The sequence below is a fragment of the Pyrgilauda ruficollis genome, unplaced genomic scaffold (assembly GCF_017590135.1).
Source record: "Pyrgilauda ruficollis isolate IOZ18807 unplaced genomic scaffold, ASM1759013v1 scaffold8, whole genome shotgun sequence".
NCBI classification, from domain to species: Eukaryota; Metazoa; Chordata; class Aves; order Passeriformes; family Passeridae; genus Pyrgilauda; species Pyrgilauda ruficollis.
In genome coordinates, this window is record NW_024529932.1 from 8,463,748 (window position 1) to 8,485,377 (window position 21,630).

The 21,630-nt window shown below is 38.2% G+C and overlaps 1 protein-coding gene across 3 annotated transcripts in view; it reads right to left on the minus strand.

Annotated features, from left to right (window-relative positions):
- The window catches only part of GRIA4 (glutamate ionotropic receptor AMPA type subunit 4), a 215,392-nt gene that overhangs the window by 52,005 nt on the left and 141,757 nt on the right, over positions 1 to 21,630 (minus strand). For 2 of the 3 annotated variants that reach the window (XM_041487172.1, XM_041487171.1), the window contains exons 6-10: positions 20,557 to 20,715; positions 18,582 to 18,749; positions 16,913 to 17,017; positions 11,865 to 11,975; positions 4,223 to 4,429 (exon numbers count right to left, since the gene is read on the minus strand). In XM_041487172.1, the coding sequence (XP_041343106.1) occupies positions 4,223 to 4,429; positions 11,865 to 11,975; positions 16,913 to 17,017; positions 18,582 to 18,749; positions 20,557 to 20,715 (750 nt within the window). Of the gene's footprint in view, positions 1 to 4,222; positions 4,430 to 10,524; positions 10,558 to 11,864; positions 11,976 to 16,912; positions 17,018 to 18,581; positions 18,750 to 20,556; positions 20,716 to 21,630 lie in introns of those variants that run through there. The other variant, XM_041487173.1, reaches the window with a different exon arrangement.

Consider the following 21,630-nt stretch of genomic DNA (forward strand, 5'->3'; position numbering starts at 1 on the left):
GGTGGTTTTTTTTTTTTTTTTTTTTTTTTTTTTTTTTTTTTTTTGTGTGTGTGTGTGTGTGTGTCTTCAGGTTTCTACTTGGGTTAAAACACAGATTCCTGGGGTTTGTTAGTTTTCACAGTGTGAGCTGGAAAAGTGACATTGCCATGTTAGTATGAATTGAGGAGATTTTGAATACCTGCTTAGCACATTGCATATTATATGTGAAATGCTGGAGAGGATTTATCTTACCAAATTTAAATGCTCAAATAGGGTATGCAGAACTTGAACAACATCAGAACTGCTGCCTACAGTACTTGAAGGAGTTAAAGAGGAGAAATAGGAACTTAACCCATTTTTTTTACAATAGTGATCTAATATCAGATAATTCATAATTTAGATAAATCAATTTTATGCTAAGAAATCTAAAAGGAAAATATATAGCTAGGTCATAATTAAATGCCAAAAAACTGGAGAAACTACAGCCCCCCAGACTGATCATATTATTATTTTTGTAAGACTATTGTGTGCCATGTAAAGCCTACATAAACTCTTCATTGCAAAAGCTAAATAATGAAAATAGCTGTGCATGATAATTACCAGCATTTGTGCTTTGCCCAGTTAATGTACACCATATAATTATGGATTTAAATGATTAACAATATAACTATGGTGCAAAAACAATTAATGATTTTGTTGCCATTGAAATCTGTTTTGACAAAGACTAATGATACTTCACAGTTAAATCAACTGTGTCTGTAACAGCATTTCAATCAAGGCTCCACCATTACCAAGTACAGACGCATTCTGGATCATTCCAATATTACAGAAGGAGACAAGATTGATTCTGATGGGAGGAGACATTTTCTTTTCCAGAATATATAATCATTATAACATTGTGAATAAAATTTATGCTTGGTACAAGTATTTTGAAGGTAGTAAAGCTATCTGAGAAAAATAAGGCAGAAACAGATTTTAATCTCAGAAGCTCATGGCTTCTGAGATTTCAAACAGAAATGAGTTGTGACCTTTTGTGCTGAGCAGTGAAAGAAAAGCATTCTGCGTCAGGAGAATTAATATTTAATTGGAGCTGACTGCTAGTGAATTTGGAAACACCTGTTACATGTGCTTAATGGCACTTCATCCCCAGCCAGCATTTCTTCTGTGAGCTAGATATCAAGGCAAACGGAATCCACATGGACCACTGCATGCATGTGGATACATCAGGGACAAATGACCAAGATTTCCTTGTAGTTTTTAATTATGTGCTAAAAACAAAACAAGAAAATAAGCACCATCCCCACCATGACATTCTGTACAATCTTAGCAAAACTGTACCCCACAGCATTTTATATGATGTTCTCTCTGGAACATGATGGAAAAATCAACCGTGGGGTTTAGAAAATGACTACCCTGCTCTGTGCAGCACCTGAGTGTCCAAGTACCAGAATAAACTCTGGTGCATACAGGAACGTGGGATAAAATTTTCACATGTCCATTCTCAGTAATAAGCATAGGGCTAAGGGGCTTTGAGGCATGGTAGTAAGAGCAAGAGAGCAGAGGAACCTTTTGTGTTGTACAGAAAGAGTCCAATCTCACCAGCCAGAGCAAAACTGTCTGTTAATCCATTAACACGGTTGGGAATTAAAAGCTGTAAAATGTTTCCCAAACAGATCATCTCATCAACTTGCTAATTCAGTTGCAAATTCTCTCCCAGTCCTGGCTGCAAATAAAAAGCCTTGCTTGAAACACAGCCAACCACTCAGACTACTTGTGTTTATGGTTAGGGGATCTATCAGAGAATATGAACATACTCCTCTTCTAGCAGAGCTTTGCAGCAAAGTCTCTGGCTGACTGATTTTTCTGTTTTCTCCTGGGCCTGGAAACCTGATGCTCTGTAAATTGTCTGGCAAGGATTCAAGGAATTTGCAGGGACGATGCTCTTGATGGATTCCCTGTGGAAATCTTTAGCAGAAAGCTTTATAAGTGACAGAAAGAACAATTTCCTTTAAAGCTACACCTGTAGCATGCTTGGCATAGCACTTGGTCTTAAAGCCCAGCAGCACTGGACAGGCCACATCGCTGCTGTCAAAGTCACCCAACCTCTAAACCTGCATGGCCTCATTCGAGCTGCTTGTAGGGTAAGGTCTCTGCTCAATCCCCGGGTCCAGCTGGGCTCAGGAATTGTTTTTGACAGTAATTATGGGCCAAAAAATGTACTGGAGACCATTCTTGCAATTCAGCAGATCAATCAGGCAAATTCTGAAGCACAGGGACATTCCCTGGTGCCACCGGTACACCAGGATGGATATAGCCTCAAGGAGCCTTATGACAGTAGAGCAAATGTCCTGGGCAACAGCTGACTTCAGTAAAAAAGCAGCTCCAAGAGCTTTGCTGCAGCTCATTCCCAGGGCCCAGTCTCAGGATGGCAAAGAGACTGCAGCCATCCTAAACAGACAGCTGGAAAGAGCCTCCACCTCACTCTTTTCCATTACAAAAAATGAAGTGTTGGCCTTGTATTCTGGGCTGACCTTCTTCTTGCGGGTAATTTGCAACAGGTTCCTCATGCCTGTGAACTTAACTGCTTTCAGCTCTGTTAAAAGCTGTAGGTGTTGACACATCTCTGTGAGCTTCCTTACAACACTTTTTATTTTTTCTTTCAGTCTAGTACTAGACTTGGGATTGATGAGGTAAATTTTTTAAGATAAAAGAAGGAAAAAAATGCCCCATACAAACAGAAAATACAGAGAAAGTGTAATATTAAGTTTACTCTATAATTTTCAGCTAGATGATAGGCCACTGAAACTGTACATATGAACAAGAATTTTCTCATAAAAAGTAACATTTCTTGGATAATTGAAAAAACATTCTACTATAAAACAGTGCTTGGCCATTGATGTCCATGGGTTTGCTATTGCAATTAAAAGCCAGAGAAGGAATAACCTCCTTACTTGATAAAATAATTCTGAAAAATCTTTATCTTTTACTATCCTAAGAGTTGAGCTGCTTTCAAGCCACTGAAGTAGATATACATGCTTGGTGACATTCAGTGTTTCTACTCTTTAAAGAGAAAATTGAGGTTGGCTCCTTCCTGAACTTCAAAGAACATGGAGAGTTTTGTAAACCTGATAGAACCTTTCCATTCCAATGGGGGAGGAAGATCACTAAAATTCTGGGGTAACATTTCCCACACTCCTACAGCACCGAGACTCATTTTGCAGATTCCCTTGAACTGATGCTAACGGAGAATTTATCAGCTATGCTAAACTGGCAGAAGGGAACTGAAATGGAACTGCTACAAAAGCCACAAGGCCTTTGCAACGTATGGCCTGAACTGTCAATGGAATTGTGAAAAATGCAAGTGGAGATGGAACAAATGGTATGCAGGAATTTTATTATGGGGAGGTTGAGGCATGTTATGGGTTATGGGTGGAAATATTCACACCTGAGTAGTTTGAGGATTTTTTTTTTATTCCATCACTAAAATTAAAAGCTTCTCTAAGAATTCTGAACTGTTCTCAGTGCAGATACTAGCAACTGTAGTCATCAGCAAGCTTAGCTCTGAGTTTTGCTACTTTTGGTAACACCAGATATAGAAAATATTTATTTAGGTTTGTTGGAGCTATTTTCTTTTAAATATTGGAATTTTATGTGTCAACAGAATTGCTAACAATTATGGTATTCTGAAGAATCCTTCTCTAGAGCACTCTACAACATAATATTCTCAGTTGTTAAACTTACCAGGTCTGATCTTAAATTTTATTACTGATGGTCATCTTAAAAGTCTGTCTTCATTGTGAATTGCCTAATTATGTACTGTCTGTAGTGGTTTATTACCTATGTTTACTATATATCATGGTGGATTTTTCATTTATCAAACTAGACCAAGAATCCCATCTTTTTAAAAAGATCTGTCCACCGTTCCATGAAAACAAATTAACGAGTGATATTCTTCCCAACCAAGTTTTACAGTGTGTCAAGAATAGGTCTCTAACATTAATGAATTTTAAGTGATATACAAACTATGGATGTTCTAAAGTTTCAAGGTACTAACTGAATAAATAGTAGAACTTGCATGAAACTATTAAATTTTATCTTGAAAATAAGTGAAAACTCACAGACCTGAAACAAGATTCTGTTTGTTTTCTGTGACCCCAAGATTAAATAAAATGCGCATAGATTTCCTATTTTATGACTTATACTATGATAAATTAAATCCTGCTTCAAAAATTGGTATGCTTACCCCATAAACAAGTTCTCCCACCATCCCATTCCAGATTTTTGTCTCTGGATCCCTTGCTCCATATTTTCCATCAGGAACAATGGCAATTTTGTACTTGATACCAATATGTTTTGCAATTTCTGATGCCAGATCTACACAGTATCCTTCAAACTTGTCATTCCCTTCAAACGTATCATGGTTTTTCTTGAACATAACATATGGGGCTTCCTATAATGAAAGAAGTAGAACTGTAAAGGAGAAGTGTACCGAATATAGTCTGAAAAAAACAAACATGTCATGAGCTGACTGAACAACACACAATTTATAAAAAGTTCATGGACAGTATTAGCACAATTAAATTAAAATGTATGAACAGAAATCCTTCTGACAAGATATACACTAATTTGGGTTATATATTTCACAAGAATTATTGACCTTACTTTGTTTTAAATGAAAGACCTTAGAGCAGTATATGCTAAATTTAAAGCATGAATAGAGGTTGGGCCTATACAGTGCACAAGGCTGTGAGACTTCTGACTTCAGTGAGTAAGCATATCTTCTAACATAGTGGGGTTACTGCCTATGTAATTTCAGATGTAGAGCCTGAGTGACTTCATTTCTTGAGGTTTAGAACGTATAGTTCCTAAATGGCTACATACATTTTAGTGAGAACATAGAAATATACTCCCAAGGAAATATGCATCTTCCCTTTAAAATAAACAGTGCAGATTCTGCAAGGTCGTTTAGGATGAACTTAAGTGATATGCATGGACAAGAATGGTATTAAGTTGACAGTGACTTTACATGTTGTATGAAAAAGAAGTACCAAATATTTTGGGACAGTGAGTGCCACTGAGAATGAGTAAAACCTGTCTTGAAGAGTGGATCTTGCATTCCCTGTATAAACCATACTATCACAATAGTGAACACTATGCAACCGGGAAATCAAGGTAATTTTTCTTGTTAGCTCTATGTGAATTCAGACTTTAGAAATTATTAAGCAAAACTATACTTTCTGATGGTGTTTTAAATTACTTCACATAATTCATATTCAGAGCCAGTTCCAGACTGTATTTGTCTAATATAAAGGGTAATTTAGGTCGCCTTTGTTTGAATTTGCATCACAAAATACTGGCAACTTAATTTCTCTCTTTTCTCCCTGGAAAATGTTGGTCTTTTGACACTAACCTTGGTAGTATTCTGCCCCACTCCCATCTTTCCTATAGATATAATTAGCACAAGAATAAAAATAAATTAAATCATGTAGTGCAGCAATACCTGCTTCACTGAAACTACAAGAACATCATCTGTAAGCAACAACAATTTTGTAACCTGTATTAGGTGTCTAACAAGGGAGGTTACATGAATGCAGCGCAATGAGTGCCTTTGCCTGTTTAGAGTTTGCATCTTCAAAGGAAAACTGCAGAGTATTACCAGCAGCCAGTACTTTTTGTTTTATTCCTATCTCTACTTAAATCACCTTGATCTCAACCACTGGTATTCTAGAGGGAGAGAGGGAGAAAAGCAGGGACATCTTGACCTCTGCAGAAATTCTTGATTTTCGGAAGTATTTTGGCCACATGAATAAAATGTTCCTCCCTCGCAAAGGCTTTTTGTTCACATGAAAGGAAGAGCCAAAATCTGTGCCTTTCCACATATGTTATTGCACAAAAAAAGGTTTAAAATAAACAGAAGTAAAAAATACTCTGTCCTGTCTGTGGTTTAGCCAACTGCTTGCTAGAAGGGCAGCCAAGTCTGTCCCCTGTCCTACATTTGTGAACTCTCCTTACAAGCTTCAGCTACATTGTTTGCTGCACCTCAAAAGCAATTTTGCTTTCCAAAGACCAAAGTTAGTGATTTCTAGCTCTTCTGATTTGGCCATAAATCCCCAGCCAAAGGCATGCAACTAGAGTCACACCAGGAGATAATTATGGTGATGGATTCAAAGAAGACAGGCACAGTGTACACCAGATCGGCTTGCTCCTTCTTCCAAAAGCCAGAAACTGCCCTTCTGCCTGCACCTCACCACTGGCAGGGCTGCTGCAAAAAAAGCATTTCAACTGTTTCTGCACAGCAAAGCCAAGTGACAGATGCCTCAATTTTTCTGTTAAAAGTTAAGTGAACTTCAGCCCTTCTACCCAGGAGTTCTGTGAGGGAACGCAGACAAGGGAAGTGCAGTGGCCCAACACTGTCCTTGTTCGGTACAAGCAGAGGCATCCCATGCAGTCGAGTGACCACTAAGATCTGACAGGGACCTTGGGTACCTGGAGGAACCGCATTGGTTCTCTTCCCCATCCACCTCCCTTTCTTACACTGATCTCACTGATTTAGAGCAAAATATAGCAGGGAGTGTTTTTTGTAATGGAATTATCTTATAGACTAAGGTAGCATGCCTTGCTGTGACTGCTTTCAAAGAACCAGCAACTGAGTATGATCTGCCAGTGTGGAATGGTACAATTAAAGATAACAGCAACACTGACTACCATTTGCTTACTATATTGACCTTTCCTTCCTAACCTATTTTATATCTCTTTAAATCTTGTGCCTACTTTACCTGCCAAGTAATGAGATATCTATTTTCAAGATAGAATTTGATTGGGGAATGCAGGTGGGACTGCATGTGAGTTTCTGATAAAGACTGTTTTTTAAAAAAAAGAAATCAAATAGTAGCCCTAGTTTGAAGTCCTGTCAATTTCAGGCTTTGACAATGTCTCAAATTGACGAGGTGTTCAGTTGTTATAATAAAAAAACACTGAAAGGCAAGTTTTACTTGGTTTGCTAACAAGTAACTTACACAGATGAACTTTCAAAGTCACACTGTGAAGTCATGAAATATCTGAACTGATCAATAGCAGGTACTTAGCCATATCTTGATGCACTTTTCTATCTGTGACACTGAAAAAGACTTTTTATTTTGTATAGTCCATTGCAATAGCATTTTTGAAGTTAGTAGTAATGTTGATGTAATCATGGTAGTCTAAAAATGCAAGAGCTGCAAGTTGTCTGTGGAGAGGTATTATCTTCTATTAACCAGCTGAAATAGCTGAATACGTAGGCCTACTTTTCCCATTGTTTCCAGTTTTAGCATCTTGTCTAATAGAAAGATTATCTCTGCCCACCATCTTTGTGCTTACTATATTTTTGGACCGTGAGCTTTTAACCTACTAATAAAAACCACACGCCTGACTTCCTGCCGAATGAGGTTTCACATTGCAATATTTGCAAGATTTCAGCTGCTTAAAAGTATTCTATGGAGTAGTGAATCAAGGAAAAGTCCACATTGAAATGACCAATGACTAGCACAGAACAGATATTTGAAATGGTGCAAGCTTTACTTATATAATTCACAATTTCATAACAATACTTAACATTTGCAAATACAAGTTGATGTCTGCAACAATTACCTTTATAGATGTAAACAGATCATTCCACCACATTGCCACAAATTCATGTGTACAGTTAAATGCTCACAACTGATGATTCATACTATAAGGGAAGTCGGACAAAGTAACTAACCCAAATAACAAACAGATCTAAACTTGGTTCTCCTATTCCAAAGTGGATTTCAAAATATTCACCATTGCAAAAATAATTTGTAAAAGTGACAAATATCTGTGCAAGGAAATTTTTGATTTTTAGAACAGGTGTGGGACACATTATCACACTTTATTCTGAAAGAAACTTCTGTAAGTATCAATGGAAGGTTTTTTTTGGTGACTTTCTCTTTCTTTTTTCTTTTTTTTTTCTTCTGAATAAAGTGTCCAGGATTCGGTTTGAAGTCTTTATTATTTTCATGCAATAAACTTCATTTTTTTTTCTCCAGTCTACTGAAGAATTTAATTAATAAAGTTTCTAATGAAAAAATATCTTTCTATTATGTGAAAAAAGGCTGTAATTAGAATTTCTGAGGTAAGACTCTATCAAGAATATATCAGTCAAAACAGTGATGGTGATTCTCAGCCACCTAATGAAAGTTGCCTAATATCTTTAGATGCCCTAAGGTGACCTGCTTGACCCCAAGGTGCTGTTCTGCAGGTGCTTCGTGCCTGCCCTTTACAGATAGGTCTGATACCCTCAGTATAAGGCATCTACCTATAGGCCACTGAATCAATTTCCAAATCTTTGTGGAATTACAATCTTAGGGAAAAACTTACCCCACATGCCTGGAAAAGTACATACACCAGCTAAAACATCCAGAGGGAGAGGTCACATATACAGCATGAGACAGGCAAGGGTCACTCTGCTGGTGTAAGAAATGGGGGACAGGCTGTGTACCCTAGAGCATCTTGAATGTCACTGAATGCAACTGAATCAATACCCTTTGTAAAGTCATCCACATCTAGGTGAGGTGGTTGTGAACTGGATCCTGCCCTTGAAAGTTAATCTGCCAACACCAAGGATATCTCATTCAGATATTGAACTGTAAGCCACAATGCAGATGCAGCTCACTATCATGCTTTGGTTTTAAAGGAATTTTGTGATTTTTAAATTTTTGCAGTCTCGGAGTTAAGTACAGAGTTGGCTCTATCATGAAATGTATGGAAGAGATTTGATTAGTCTTCTGAGCCTACTTCCCTAAATTCTTCCTCAGCAACTTGGGACCAGATTTCTGAGCCTGTAAAACTAGAGATGATCATTCTCCCTAGCTAGACAAGCCCCTTGCTTTACCTTAGTGTTAGAGCAGGGCTGCAAAGACCATATCCTGTCATGCAATGAGCCCTACTGTGCATTTGGAGGTGTTACCATCCCACCCCAAAGGGAATGCCTCTGCACAGGTAGGAAATCTGTCCTTTCCAGAGTACAGGAGGCTGTGCATCGCATGATGGGCAGAACAGGAGCTATAAATGGCAGCTGGTAAAGAACATCAGCTGACCCCTGCTGCCTCCTCTCTCTGGGCTGCTCTGCACCACATAGCTAACTGGGGATAGGCTGAGAGCCTAAACCAAATTTGTGAAATAACTTCTACGTGCTCTCACTATGTTACAAAAGAAGAAAACATTTTGCCAAGTAGAAAACACTGTACTAAGTTCTTTGGGTGCAGAGCTGATTCATTATAACGCAGTTTCTATGCAACAGGCATACAGCCACACTACAGCAAAATAAGCATAGACACATAAAAGCTGAAGAAACAGAGGACAAATCAACTTGTGCTATTTGGCTTTAGGCGAAAATTAAAGCAAGCCATGCTGAAAACCTGTAAGCTTTTCCTACGCTGCCACGACATCTGTCATTGAAGACTGAAAAGTCTGACAGCACTGCTTGCAGAAGCTTTTCAGTTTTATGTTGGAAAATATGCATGCAATCAAAATTAAATGTGTCATCTACAATGGTTCAACTTCCCTTCAACATGAAGAGGGCAATGAAGAGGTGAAAAAATATCTGTGGCATTTGCAACATAACAAAGAAGAGAAAAATAACAGGACTCTGAAAGTTATTCTAGTTAAATGTTTCTTTTCTTTGTGTGTGTGATCATATGCTTGCAGATGCTAAATACATTGTCCTAGCAGGCCAATATTAAGAATCATGGTTCTATTCTGCCTTCAGCATCATGTGTGCAGCTCCCAGAGGAGTACATGGGAGATGGGCATGATAAGGCAGAATTCACCATATATTCTTATTCAAACCAAATTCCAATATATTTCTCTTGCACTGTGATTTTGAAACATGGAAAGGGGACAGTTTTGGCCAAGAAACTCTGCTGCTTTCAATTAATTGCATTTATCCAAAAATGACATGCTGCATAAACACAGGGCATGCTTTGGAATATTAATTCAGCTTTTTGGTTTTGCAAATGATCCCACCAGTCCCTTCAATACAGGGGCTGGAAAAGTTCTTTTGAAGATAACATTTATTACGCACATCAAAATGCTTCAATGCAAACAGGACAGGCAAGATAACACATTTTAAAAGCTTTCTTGTTTTCCTTTTTTTTTCCTTTCTGGTGAACAGAAACTTTTCTATTACTTTTCATTATTATATTTTACTTGCTTCTCCTAAGCTTGGAGCTATTTATGGAAATTACAGTATTCATATGTGAGAGCTTCAGTCAAAGGTATCAGGATTGGTTTGAGAGGAAAATTTCGACTGAAAGCTTGTAATTCACATCGTTCTCTTCTCAGCTTGGCAAAGTTGAAGGTTAACATCATCTGTTCTAGACATTTCAGATTAGTCACAGAACTTTTCTTGGTGGTTCAGTGCCTGGTCATCCAGTCAGGAACAGTAATCCATATGGAAAAATTAGCTCAATGTTACTAGACTGGTGGTTAATACTTGAGCCTTAGTTAGGAATGTTCGCAGCATCTTGGGACTCTTTTCTTCCTTGATCAATTTCTTAAAATAGGATTCTTCATCAGAGGCTGAAAAGAGGAGGACTGTACTGAAGTATATTTTTTTCCATCACCGTGTCTTTATTTTTTTTTTATATTTTTTTTTTTTTTAGGAAAAAGATACATATATTTAATATTTCCCATGCAAAAATAAAATTAGAAGTTACACAATTTGGTTAGGAGTTACATTCTGAATTCCTGTATAGTAGTTTGGTTTTTTTGTATCCTGGAATTATAACGTTCAACAGGAGATTTGTTAAGACATAATTAATGCATAAATGCTGATACAAACTGCTGAAAATCTGACAATTAACTGTATTTTTAGTTAGAAAATGTCTTGATGCTTTCCTTTGGATTACTTTAAACTCTGCATTGAGTTAGAAAAATTATTTCTTTATAACACCTTCAGAATATTCCTTCCCATTTGAGACACAGTTTATTGGGTTAACATGTCTTGTCTAAATGAAGCAGGTGAAAAGGGCAGTGAACTGAGATGTAAAATCTTAAAAGCGGTCACGTAAAGGTCACCCTTTGCCAGTTGGCTTTGATAAACATCAGCTTTAAAGGGCATGTCTGACTTCAGAGGAAAAAAAATGTTAAATATTTTGTTTAAAATACAGATTTGTAAGAATCAATAGTTTTGAAAAATTGTGAATTAAAAATGTAAATGAATGAAGCAACTCATTCTCATTTGCAACCACTCTTTAAAAACACCATAATCCTGGAAAATCAAACTCCAAATCTATACAGATTTTATTAAAATGGAAATTTTACTGCAATGCTGAATGAACATTAAGAATGCATCTACTAAATTCATGTTTTCATTCACAATTAACAACAGATAATCCAGTTTTGACTGGCTGACTGAACCATACTACTTAGAGCTTTAGCTCTTGCTAAAGACAATTATTGAGTTTATAATTTACCAAGAAAAAGGGACACCGGCATTACAGTAATCTCATTTTATACCCTCTGTTCTATTCTGTCATTTAAAGGTTTTGGGTTTTTCTTTTCTTCCAGTGTTCTGTGAGACAAGATTTATCAATTAGAGGTTGTAAGAACTCACATCTCTGAGACTTATTTTAGGAAAAAATGGAAAAGACTGAATTAAAGAAAAAAATTACCACAACTCAATTTTTAAAACCTGATTTCAAGTTAATAATTATATTAAATGCATACCAAAAAAAATCTGTGCAGACATGACTGTCAGTATAATTAAGATATATGGCTCTCATCCTCCCACCAACCTAGGAACTGGCAGACTAAATTAGATCATAACTAGAAATGAGATTGTGTCACATACCACTATAAGCATTAAAAAAACAGAAACACCTTACCAAAATTGTAGTGACAACTACTGTCCTATTCTCAATGGCTGCAGTGTCATTTCCAAGTGTAGGTTCATGCTGAATCAAAACTAATTTATCCATGTCATTCCAGTAACCAACCTGCAAAACAAAATGTGTATCATTTGCAGTAAGGTCTACATTCTGCATAACTACAAACTACTACAAGAACAAGAGTGATCCAAAGATGGTTTTGTCCAAAGGAAGTGCTGTCATGTTAGATATGGTAGGATGCATGTATCACTTTGGGTGTATCCCCTTGCACTCCTGCTGCACAGAGATAGACCTGGTGTCCCCTCCACTTTGCTGCTCCTGAATGATCTGAGCTACTTACTTCAACCAGAGACACAAGGTAAATACCATTTTCATTAGCTTGTAGCCTTCCTGGGGCATAAATGAGATACAAGAATTTTTTCTCCCCACAAGAATATTTTAATTTGTTACTCATCCAAATCTTTTGGTCTTAGACCGAGGAATGAAAGACATCTGGATGACAGTTCTGCAATCCCATGGCTGATCTCAGTTCCTTGTTCCATCATGGGCTTCCCAGGAGACCCCAGCTCCAAGATTTATACCAGGCTTGTTCCACTTAACTGCTAGCACTGACCTTTTATTATCTACATTAGAAACCCTGTTATTTGTGCTTTTTTTTACACTCACAGGACAGACAGTACCAGCAGACAGTGACTCAGCTCATGCAGGATAAGCAACCTTCCTAGAAAGGGCTTGCTTTTCCCACTGACTGCAAAGCATGGTGAGACTGAATTCTTCCTAAATATATCTCTGGGAAGTGCCTACAGGGAGGTGGAACAAATCAGGCTTTTCTCTCCTTGGCTGCATTTAGGCTGCCATAACCCTTCCCTGAGCAGCTTTAAGGTAAAACAGCTGCCCTTGTTTGTTGCTGGCAATTAACTTCTCTAGAGTCAGATTTGAATCAGTTGTCCTTGTAATCCTATGGAAGAAAACCCCCAAACCTAATTTTTTCCCCCTTCTTGCCCATTCTCTTTTCTGCAGATAGATCATGGCTGTCTGCGCATCCACTGACAAGGCTGCTGGGGCTTCTTCCTCTGGCCCAGCAGTGACAGCACTCAGCTCCATGTCAATGGACACAACGTGAACACCAATGTGTCAGTAGCACAGCGTTCAAATCCCACCTCAAGGGGCTCCCCTGCTTGCTGAGAACCTAATGAACTGGGAGACCGATCATTCTTCCCAGCATGATTTAACAGACACATGATCTAAAAGGTTGCTGTCAAAGAGATGCAATTGAACCAGGCGCAGCTCAGTTTCTGGGAGCACCTGGGGACGAGTCAGCAGCAACTGCCCCTTGCTCCCTTCCTTGGTTAATTAGGAGTTCATGAGACCAAGAGCTGGGAGAGAGGAATATCTTGTTTATCTTACTAGAAGAGGAACAGGAATTTTAATGGAAAGTGGGCTCCAGGCAGGACTTCAATGTGAAGCAAACGTGCACAAACTGTGCATACACAGGTTCTGGTATATTTAGTTGAAATGATCCTTTTCTTTTTGAGATTGCTCTTACAGCACTGGAGCCTTGATTTAGGTGTCTGCAACTAACAGGAAGTGTCAGCAGTGGTGATATAGTGGACAGGAAGATTTTCTTCCTAGTAGTATGTACTTATAACAAATATTCTTTTTCACCCAGGCAGCCATACAGCCACAGATAAAACAGATTATTAAAAAACGTGGAGTTCTCGTCAAAAAAGTGTGACCAGCTAAAGGCAAAATATGTACACGAAAATCTGTCAGTTTGGGGAACTATTATGATAGTGAATGATGACTTTTCATTGTGCAATTCTCACCGCTACAAAGTTCAGAAGGAAAGCAGAAAATGAATGATATACTGTGCTACAGAAGTAAGCACCATATGAAAATTCAGACAGAGATAAAGGCTTTATTTGAGAAATGACAGGCATCTTTTAAAGGAATTTTAGCTTTTGTGCATTGATGTGAGCTTGTATGTATTCAGTGCTAACCTGCACTAAAGTAACTCTGGAACTAGATTACTGAATAAATATAAAAGATATGTCATGACACTTGTATAAAAGTATAGAGATACACAGTCACTTTGAGAACACTAAATAACAGTATGCTTTCCCATAAATACCTCAGCTCCACAAGGAAAAAAAAATCCTCAAAGGACAGGATTGAATTTAGCTATAAAAGTACCTCCAATTCTATTTGGGTTGCAATTGAACTTCATAGCAGTTGCATCCACTTATACAGAGGCTGAATTAATCTTTTAGGAAAAAAATACTGCAAAAATATTTGCCTCAAAGTAAATTTGCCATAACAGGTTGGCATTTGAATGAACAGTGTCCTTTCTGAAGGACTGTGCACCTTTAGTAACCACTGAAGTGATCCTGTTGGACCTCACAAGCCACTGACAGCAAGAGAATACTGAAACCTTTTGGTAACTAATTTTCATATTGCCAAGTTGGAATCCAGAAGCCAAATCTTAGACTGTCTTATGCATGCAATGTAATGTATATACTTTGTTTACTCTTTCTTTTCCATTTTATTTTTCATTTTGGTGACAGGATGCATGGCGAATGACACAATTACAGAATTATTGAGCTGGGAAGGAACCTCTGGAAGTCATTTGGTCAAACCTTTTGTTCAGCCTAAAGCCAGTTGCCCAGGACTGTGTCTGAATGGTTTCTGAATGTCTCCAAGGATAAAGACTTCACAACCTCCCTGCTTCACAACCTGTGGCAATGCTTGGTCACTCTCAGAGTATGAAAAAAGTATTTCCTAATGTCCAGAAGGAACCTCCTGTGTTTCAGTTTGTGCTCATCAGCTCTGGTCCAGTCCCTGGGCACCAGTGTAAAGCCTGTATCACTTGATCACAACCCTCCAGCCACAGGAGCCATTCCGTTACATCTCTGTGATCCTTGTCCTCCTACCCTTTCCCCTCACCAGCAGGTTTTGTTTCTGCTGTGCAGAGAAGAACCAAGTAAGAAGTGCTGCATAAATGAAACTAATGTGAGCATAGGCTAATATTTCCTGTTTTACTAAACCATGTGGAAGTCTGCCTCTTTCTAGATGTGCCATTGTTTAATGGTCTCTTCACATATTTAAAGCTGTGGGCAACAAAAATCACTTTCCTAAAGATTAGAGCCATGCATTACTCTGACTGGAAAGGCAGCTGGGTGACTCATAAGTCATGTTATGTTGGACATGAGAAGAAGACATTAATAGTGAAGGACTCTTAGTCCAATTAAGTACAGTCATTTCTCACATATTATATAGGATTTGTCAGGCTGGACCACAGAACTGGTCCGACGACCACATATAAAGCACTATCTAATACATGAGAAATAAATTCTTGTGAGTAGCCACATCTGTCAAAGCTGATATGACTTGTTATGTCAAATACAGGTAAAGACTTAGGAGTAGCAGAGAGGCATGACTGAAAAGTAAGAAAAGCACCTCGGGCCTCTAGCACAGCTCAGACATAGCTCCTGTGTTTGCAATCACCCTCCCCTTAAACTGCAGGCAAGAAGAGAGGATGGGGACATCCCTGCAGTGGTGCCAGACACCTCTCCCATAACAGGTGACAAAGGTTGAAACATCAACTCTTTTCAAAAGTTTGCTGACAAGCAAATTCTCATATGAGTTACTGAAGTAATACCCATATGAGTTACTGACATAATTAAACACATCTCTTTGCACCTTGCCTTTCCTTCTGTACAAGAGGGAATAGGGGATGGAAAGGGCATAATTCACTGTTTCCTCCAGTGTACCCCAGCCACCCATATATCCTCCTGGCTGGCAATAGTGTGGCATGGAGACTGGAAGGAAGCTGGGCTGGTAGTAAGATCAGACACATTTTTTCACAAGACAGCAGACTTCCCAAAAGAGGAAAGACAAACTCACCTTTTCCAATTTATTCCTCAGCCATCTGTCACACTTTCCAAAGGCAACTGCACCAACAGGCCTTACATGCAGGCCCACGCTTTGCTTTGGTCTGCGGCTCTGTACTGTGATATAGTGGCAATTTTTTCATCCACGTGTGTAATTCTGCTCTGGTCTGCAGTTTAACACTCTGCCTCCTCAGCTATGTGGCAGGTAACTGTCTCCAGGGACACACAGTTCACCTGGTAGTATTTACTGCACTTGTCACCTTTGGCCAATAGCAGAGGACTATTTAACTCAATTTTGATTGTTTTGGCCCTACTCAAGCAGCCATGAGTGCCCTATTCACCATCACCTGTCCCCTTTTCTTGTTGTGATGACCTCACAACAAAATAGGTTATAATGAGTCAAAAAAATGAAAAATCTTGAGCTTGAGTATGTTTTCTGCTCTTATTTGTTTTATACTATGATAAATGGACAAATTTCAGCACAGAAGAGAAAGGATCAACAAAGTACCCAAGCTTATATTTTCCAAGTGATTGGGATGAGTGATAATGAGCATTCAGACATGAAGGATCTGCTCAGACATGTATTAATGTGCATTTGCTTGCAAACAACCAAGCCAATCAAGCACACAGGATTAGATACTGCAATAAATTTCAGAAAATGCAAGTATTCAGGTCATTCTCTCTTCTTCCTCTCTCCTCTTCTGTCCTTTCATCCTTAAAAGCCCAGTGTCAGTTACAGCCTACGGTTCATGTTTGCACAGAATGTACAAATCAACTTGCTTAAAAATGCAAGTAATTTTCAAGACAGAAGTCTTGGGATAAGATACAAGAAATATCTACTACTCAGAATTCTGACCATTTTCCATCATCCAGCAGCCTAGCAACATGTCATCCAGCTGGTATTCATTAGTATGCCTGACTGACTGGCATCCCACCACTCCAAGATGCACACTTGTTTTTGTGTTCACCAATTTGAGGCACTGAATCATAGCATCTAGTAGAAAAAGCAGCTAAACCTGCTTTCACCAGAAATATCCATGTACTAAGCATATTATACCTTTCCAAACTGCAGAGTCCACTTTAATATGTGTGCATAACCATTTCATCATACACAGCTCATTTCTATGATATGAGGATAGCAATGCCAGCACAAACCTTCCTAGGGCCAGTATTTTTCAGCTCAAAGACATCCATGGTGTAGTTGACTCTGCGCCCGTAGTGGTCGAACTGAACATTTCCAGTCAAACCTTGTATTCGAACCTACAAATGGAAGGAAAAACCGTCGTGAAGATCCAGCCTTATGCTTTTTATTTCAAAAGTCACAGAGCAGTACAAGTTATCCTGGCTATGTCCTTAGATAACCATAAGAACCCTACTGTAGAAAGAAATAAAGTTGGCTACTTTCTTTATATTCTTTTTTCCTGTCAAACTACGCTCAAAACTGGCTTAGATATGTAAGTATCTAACTTCTAAAAAAGACACAAAGTGGACCTTCCCTTCTTTCATGCTGTGCAGATCAGCACCTTCCAGCTGCAGATTCTGAAGAGAAATACATTTTTTACTATTCTCATCACTCCTGGGGGCATATGAAAAAACCTAAAGGAAGTTTGTCCTGAGCTCACGTGTCTTTTTAGCTCCAACTCCTACTTGACAACAACTTTATCCCCAGCAAAGTGGTTTACTGTCAGGGAAAATGATACAGGGCTGATATGGATAGGGTTTGAAAAAGGTGTTTTCAAAGCATTAGAAGGAAGAAGGTCAGATGTGAAGCCTTACAATTGGCTGTGGCAGTTTCCCACCACCAGTGCCTCAGTTGAAACCAGAACATTTTTTCTTTCTTTCAGCACTTTACTGTGTCACTGAAGGATACCCAAGCTGTGGTTCTTGTCCCAGAGAAGTCGTGGCCATATTGCTGATGGCTTTGATTTTACCAGGATTTGGCCATGAAAACCTCTTTGGCAGAATTTGAAGTCTCCTGCTGTCTGCCTGAGCACAGAAGCCTGACTTTATGTTTCTCTCAATTGTTACAGATCTGTGCATCTGCACAGAATACGTGAAGCATACAAAATGCTTTATTTCTCTCCCTAAGAGTCGGGATGTGGCTTGAAATCACTTACTCTTTCCCTCTGTCCATTTCTATCTGCTGATTTTTCTCCAGGACTGAAACCTTGGCTTCCAGGCATGGAGCTGCCAGCTCTGTCAGCAGTCACTTCTCTTCAGCAGTTTCTCCTGAGTGGAGTCTGCTCATTTGCAATGATTTAAATTCTACTGCAGGATTTTTTTTTTGTTTTTTGTTACTGTCCCATTCAAAGGAAAGGCTAAATCATCTTGACAGAGATCTGGAACTTTCTAGGCATCCATATTCATCAGGAATTCAAAATCCTGAAATAACCCATAGCTCTGGGTTATTTCTTTTTAAAGAAAAAAAACCCAAAACTACCTATGTGATTTCCCTAGGAGAAGTCTACTTTTATTGAAGATGACAGAAACATATGTGAGAAGTTTTATTATGTGGTTATATCTTTTCTTCTTAAATGACAATATCTGTACAGCCAGGTTATTTGCAATAGTAACAAATGAACTCAGCAGTGCAGTGGAGGAAGTTCCAACTATCTCAAAAGATCTAACAGTAGCTTCAAATAGTAGTAGTTCCTTTCTGCCTTCATTCCAAGTTACAAATCAGAACAACCTGAACAGCCCAAGCTACTTCCAATTTCCAAGTAAAAAATAATTTTCCCTCTCCTATTACTACCCTTGTCAAGTCATACAGGTGCAACTGGTATCCAGCATTCTAAAAGATTCCTAGAATAAAGCCTCCCCTTACCTGTTTTAATGTCCTCTCCATATCAATTCCTTGACCCCATGGGGCTGCAGGGTTGGCAAGACAATCACCAGCATTTCCTCTCCTTGAAATATCAATTTTCTGTTTTCTAAGATTACGGAAAGTTTCAGCCATCACAAGTACTCCATCATATGTCAGTGCAGATGTATACTAAATGGACGGACAAACACAGCCCTTCAGAGTTGACAAAAAAAATCTGCTGTTTCAAGATAATTCTAGTTTGATTCATTATACAGCAGTTTCTATATCTTCGTTTAGAAAACAGCTCTCCTCAAAATCAAAAGCAATTTTGTCTAAGGGACAAATGTAGGACATTTCCGTAGGTACAGCTTTAAAATTGTATTTCCTAAGGGTAGAAAAATCTGCATCTTAAGAATTAATTAAAAAGAAAACAAATTAAACTTGAAATATTCAAGTACTTTTCTTTTTTTTTTTTTTTTTCACTTGACTTATACAATAGGGAATAACCCCATCCACTCAACTTACTCAAAAGAAAAGAAGGAAACAGTGAATCACTGAGAAAAAAAACCTGAAAAAAATGCACAGATGATGAGCAGACATCCAGGCTACTAGAACTATTAAGGAATGATCAAGAATAGATTCTTCCTATTGGAAAACCTGTATTGGATCTCTTCCTGATATGTACCCTGAGCACTCTGTGTTTCTACACTAATTACAGCAACTGCTCAGGTTGATAACACGCCAAACAAAATGAAACGTTTAGAACAAGTCTTTGGCAGATGTTAGCCTGGAGCCACATAAACAAAGGGGTGCTTTCTCAGTTTGGTCCTCTGATAAAAACAGCGCAACAGGAAAAGTTGTTCACATGCCCAGGGCTGCTATTGATATGCATGCTAACTTCCAAAATTAAAATTCCACTATTCAAATCTAATTTCCTTCCTTCCCTTTGTCTTTCAGATTATAAGGTCTTTGAGACATGATTTATCTTTATAGCCTCAAATTTTGGTTATCCCAAGATGAATTATGTGTGATTCCAATTAAACATGCTGACTTCTCAGAAGCAGACAGAATAATCCTGCTTTTGTGACAAGGAGTCATATAGGTAGAATTTTTCCCATCACCAGTAGCTGGGGATGTCTGCATTCCAAGCCCTTGATTTTGGTTTGTTTCTTTTTGTTTTTTGCCATTTTTTTAAACGTAAATTTTTGGAGTGTCACTGAGTTCTGTAGCTATGTCTTGTAATACCCATGTTGATGCTCTTTTTAGACTTTACCAAGCTACCAATGTCTCAGCCAAGGGAGGGCTGGTTGCTTATCTTTGCATAATGCCCAGCACAAAGGGGCCCATTTTCAAGCATGTCTGGTATGCATTAGTGCATATAATAGCAGAACTACTTCGTTGAACTCATATTTACAGCTGTGCTGTGATTTGCCTGCCAGGAAAATTATATGTCAAAGAAATATTTTTTTATCAATCTGTGAAGGATTAGGGTAGAGGAACTCTGGGATGAGATTTAAAATCACTCTTGAATGTGATTTTCACATGAGGTTTTGAGGTGGAAAATTTCCAGAGGAAACCCCATATGAAAATTTAAAGGTAGCAAATTTACAGTTAAAGTAATATCTCATCCAGAAGAATTAACCTGTCAGGAAAGATCTGCACTCCAGAGAAACCTAGATAATTAGACTAATTAATGTAAATTTTATTGAAATTAAGTCGTCAGTTAAGCCTTTGACCTTTATCTGCTGTCGGTAAAGGGGTGAAGTTGGAGAATAAGTGACAACAGACATTTAAGTACATCAGCAAAATGTGTTGCAGTTTTCATTTCCACTGTACAAATATAAGGACAGTCATGATTAATGGCCAGTAATAGTAAGATCAACAGCCTTCTCCTCTGCCTAAATATTAAAGTCTTCATCCATGTATTCAACAATGTTAATCAGAAATTAGAACACTAGAGTGATATTTTTTGGTAGTGCTTCAGATTGAGGAGTACCTTTGGTGGGGTCTCAGATCCTGGGTATTCTCTCTGGTCCAGTTTCTTCCAGCGCTGCATCAGTTTAGTTACCATTGGGGTACTGAAATCCACTAGCTGAAATCCAGTCACATTGGCTCCCCCATGCATAAATCTCTCCAAAGAAATATCTTTGAATCCCTAGAAAATCAATTTAAGATTTTGTTTTCCCTCCTACACCACTGTGGGTCCAATCTGTTCTAGGTCAAACATGGCAGAATAATGAATGCACAACAGCAGGATTCCATTAGAAGGCAAAATTTAAAACCAGGGAATAATGTTGAACCTTCATTCATAACTTCCATTTGCGTAATAAAGAAAAAAAGCTAAGAAATAGATTTGCCACATTATTGCTAGGGTGGTATTGACAGCTAAGCAACACATTGTTGGGAATGGCAGACACTTTTTGAAGAAGTGCCTTTGGCAAATCAACTGAAAAATGGCTGCAGAATATTCAAGGCTTAATTCAATTTCCATCAAAGTTTTCAGACTGGAATAAGCATTGTACTAATGCTTTAAAAAATGCATCCCCTTTTTTTTTTTTTTTTTTTTTTTGTATGTTTAAAATATGAACAACTCTATTCTGTAAATACATTTACTACAGGATTCATTGTTTAGACTGAAAATGGGATAATATAATAGACATTAGAAGGCAGAGACAGCACATGAGGATCTCATTGTTAGTGCAAGGAAAACAACATCAAAATAATACTTCTGTTAAATAGGATTGTGGTAGCTCTTAGATCTGTTATAGATTGAAAACCTAGAGTGAATCCCAACAATGAAAGACAAGACAAAGCACATATATCTCCTGACCTATTGGTTTCTCTGGCTAATCTGTTCAGCACAATTCTTTACTAGAATTTGCCTTTAGAGACAGAACTGAGCTTCAATAAACTGCATAACACAAACTGCTAAAGCACTAAGAAGCAAGCATGAATCCTTCTCCTCCTTTCCTAGCTGCTATGTCAAAGGCTAGCTCAGAGGCATCTTATTTTAATTTTCTTAAGTTCTTCTGATTGGTATTTATCAGTGAAAACACAAGTGAAAACACAA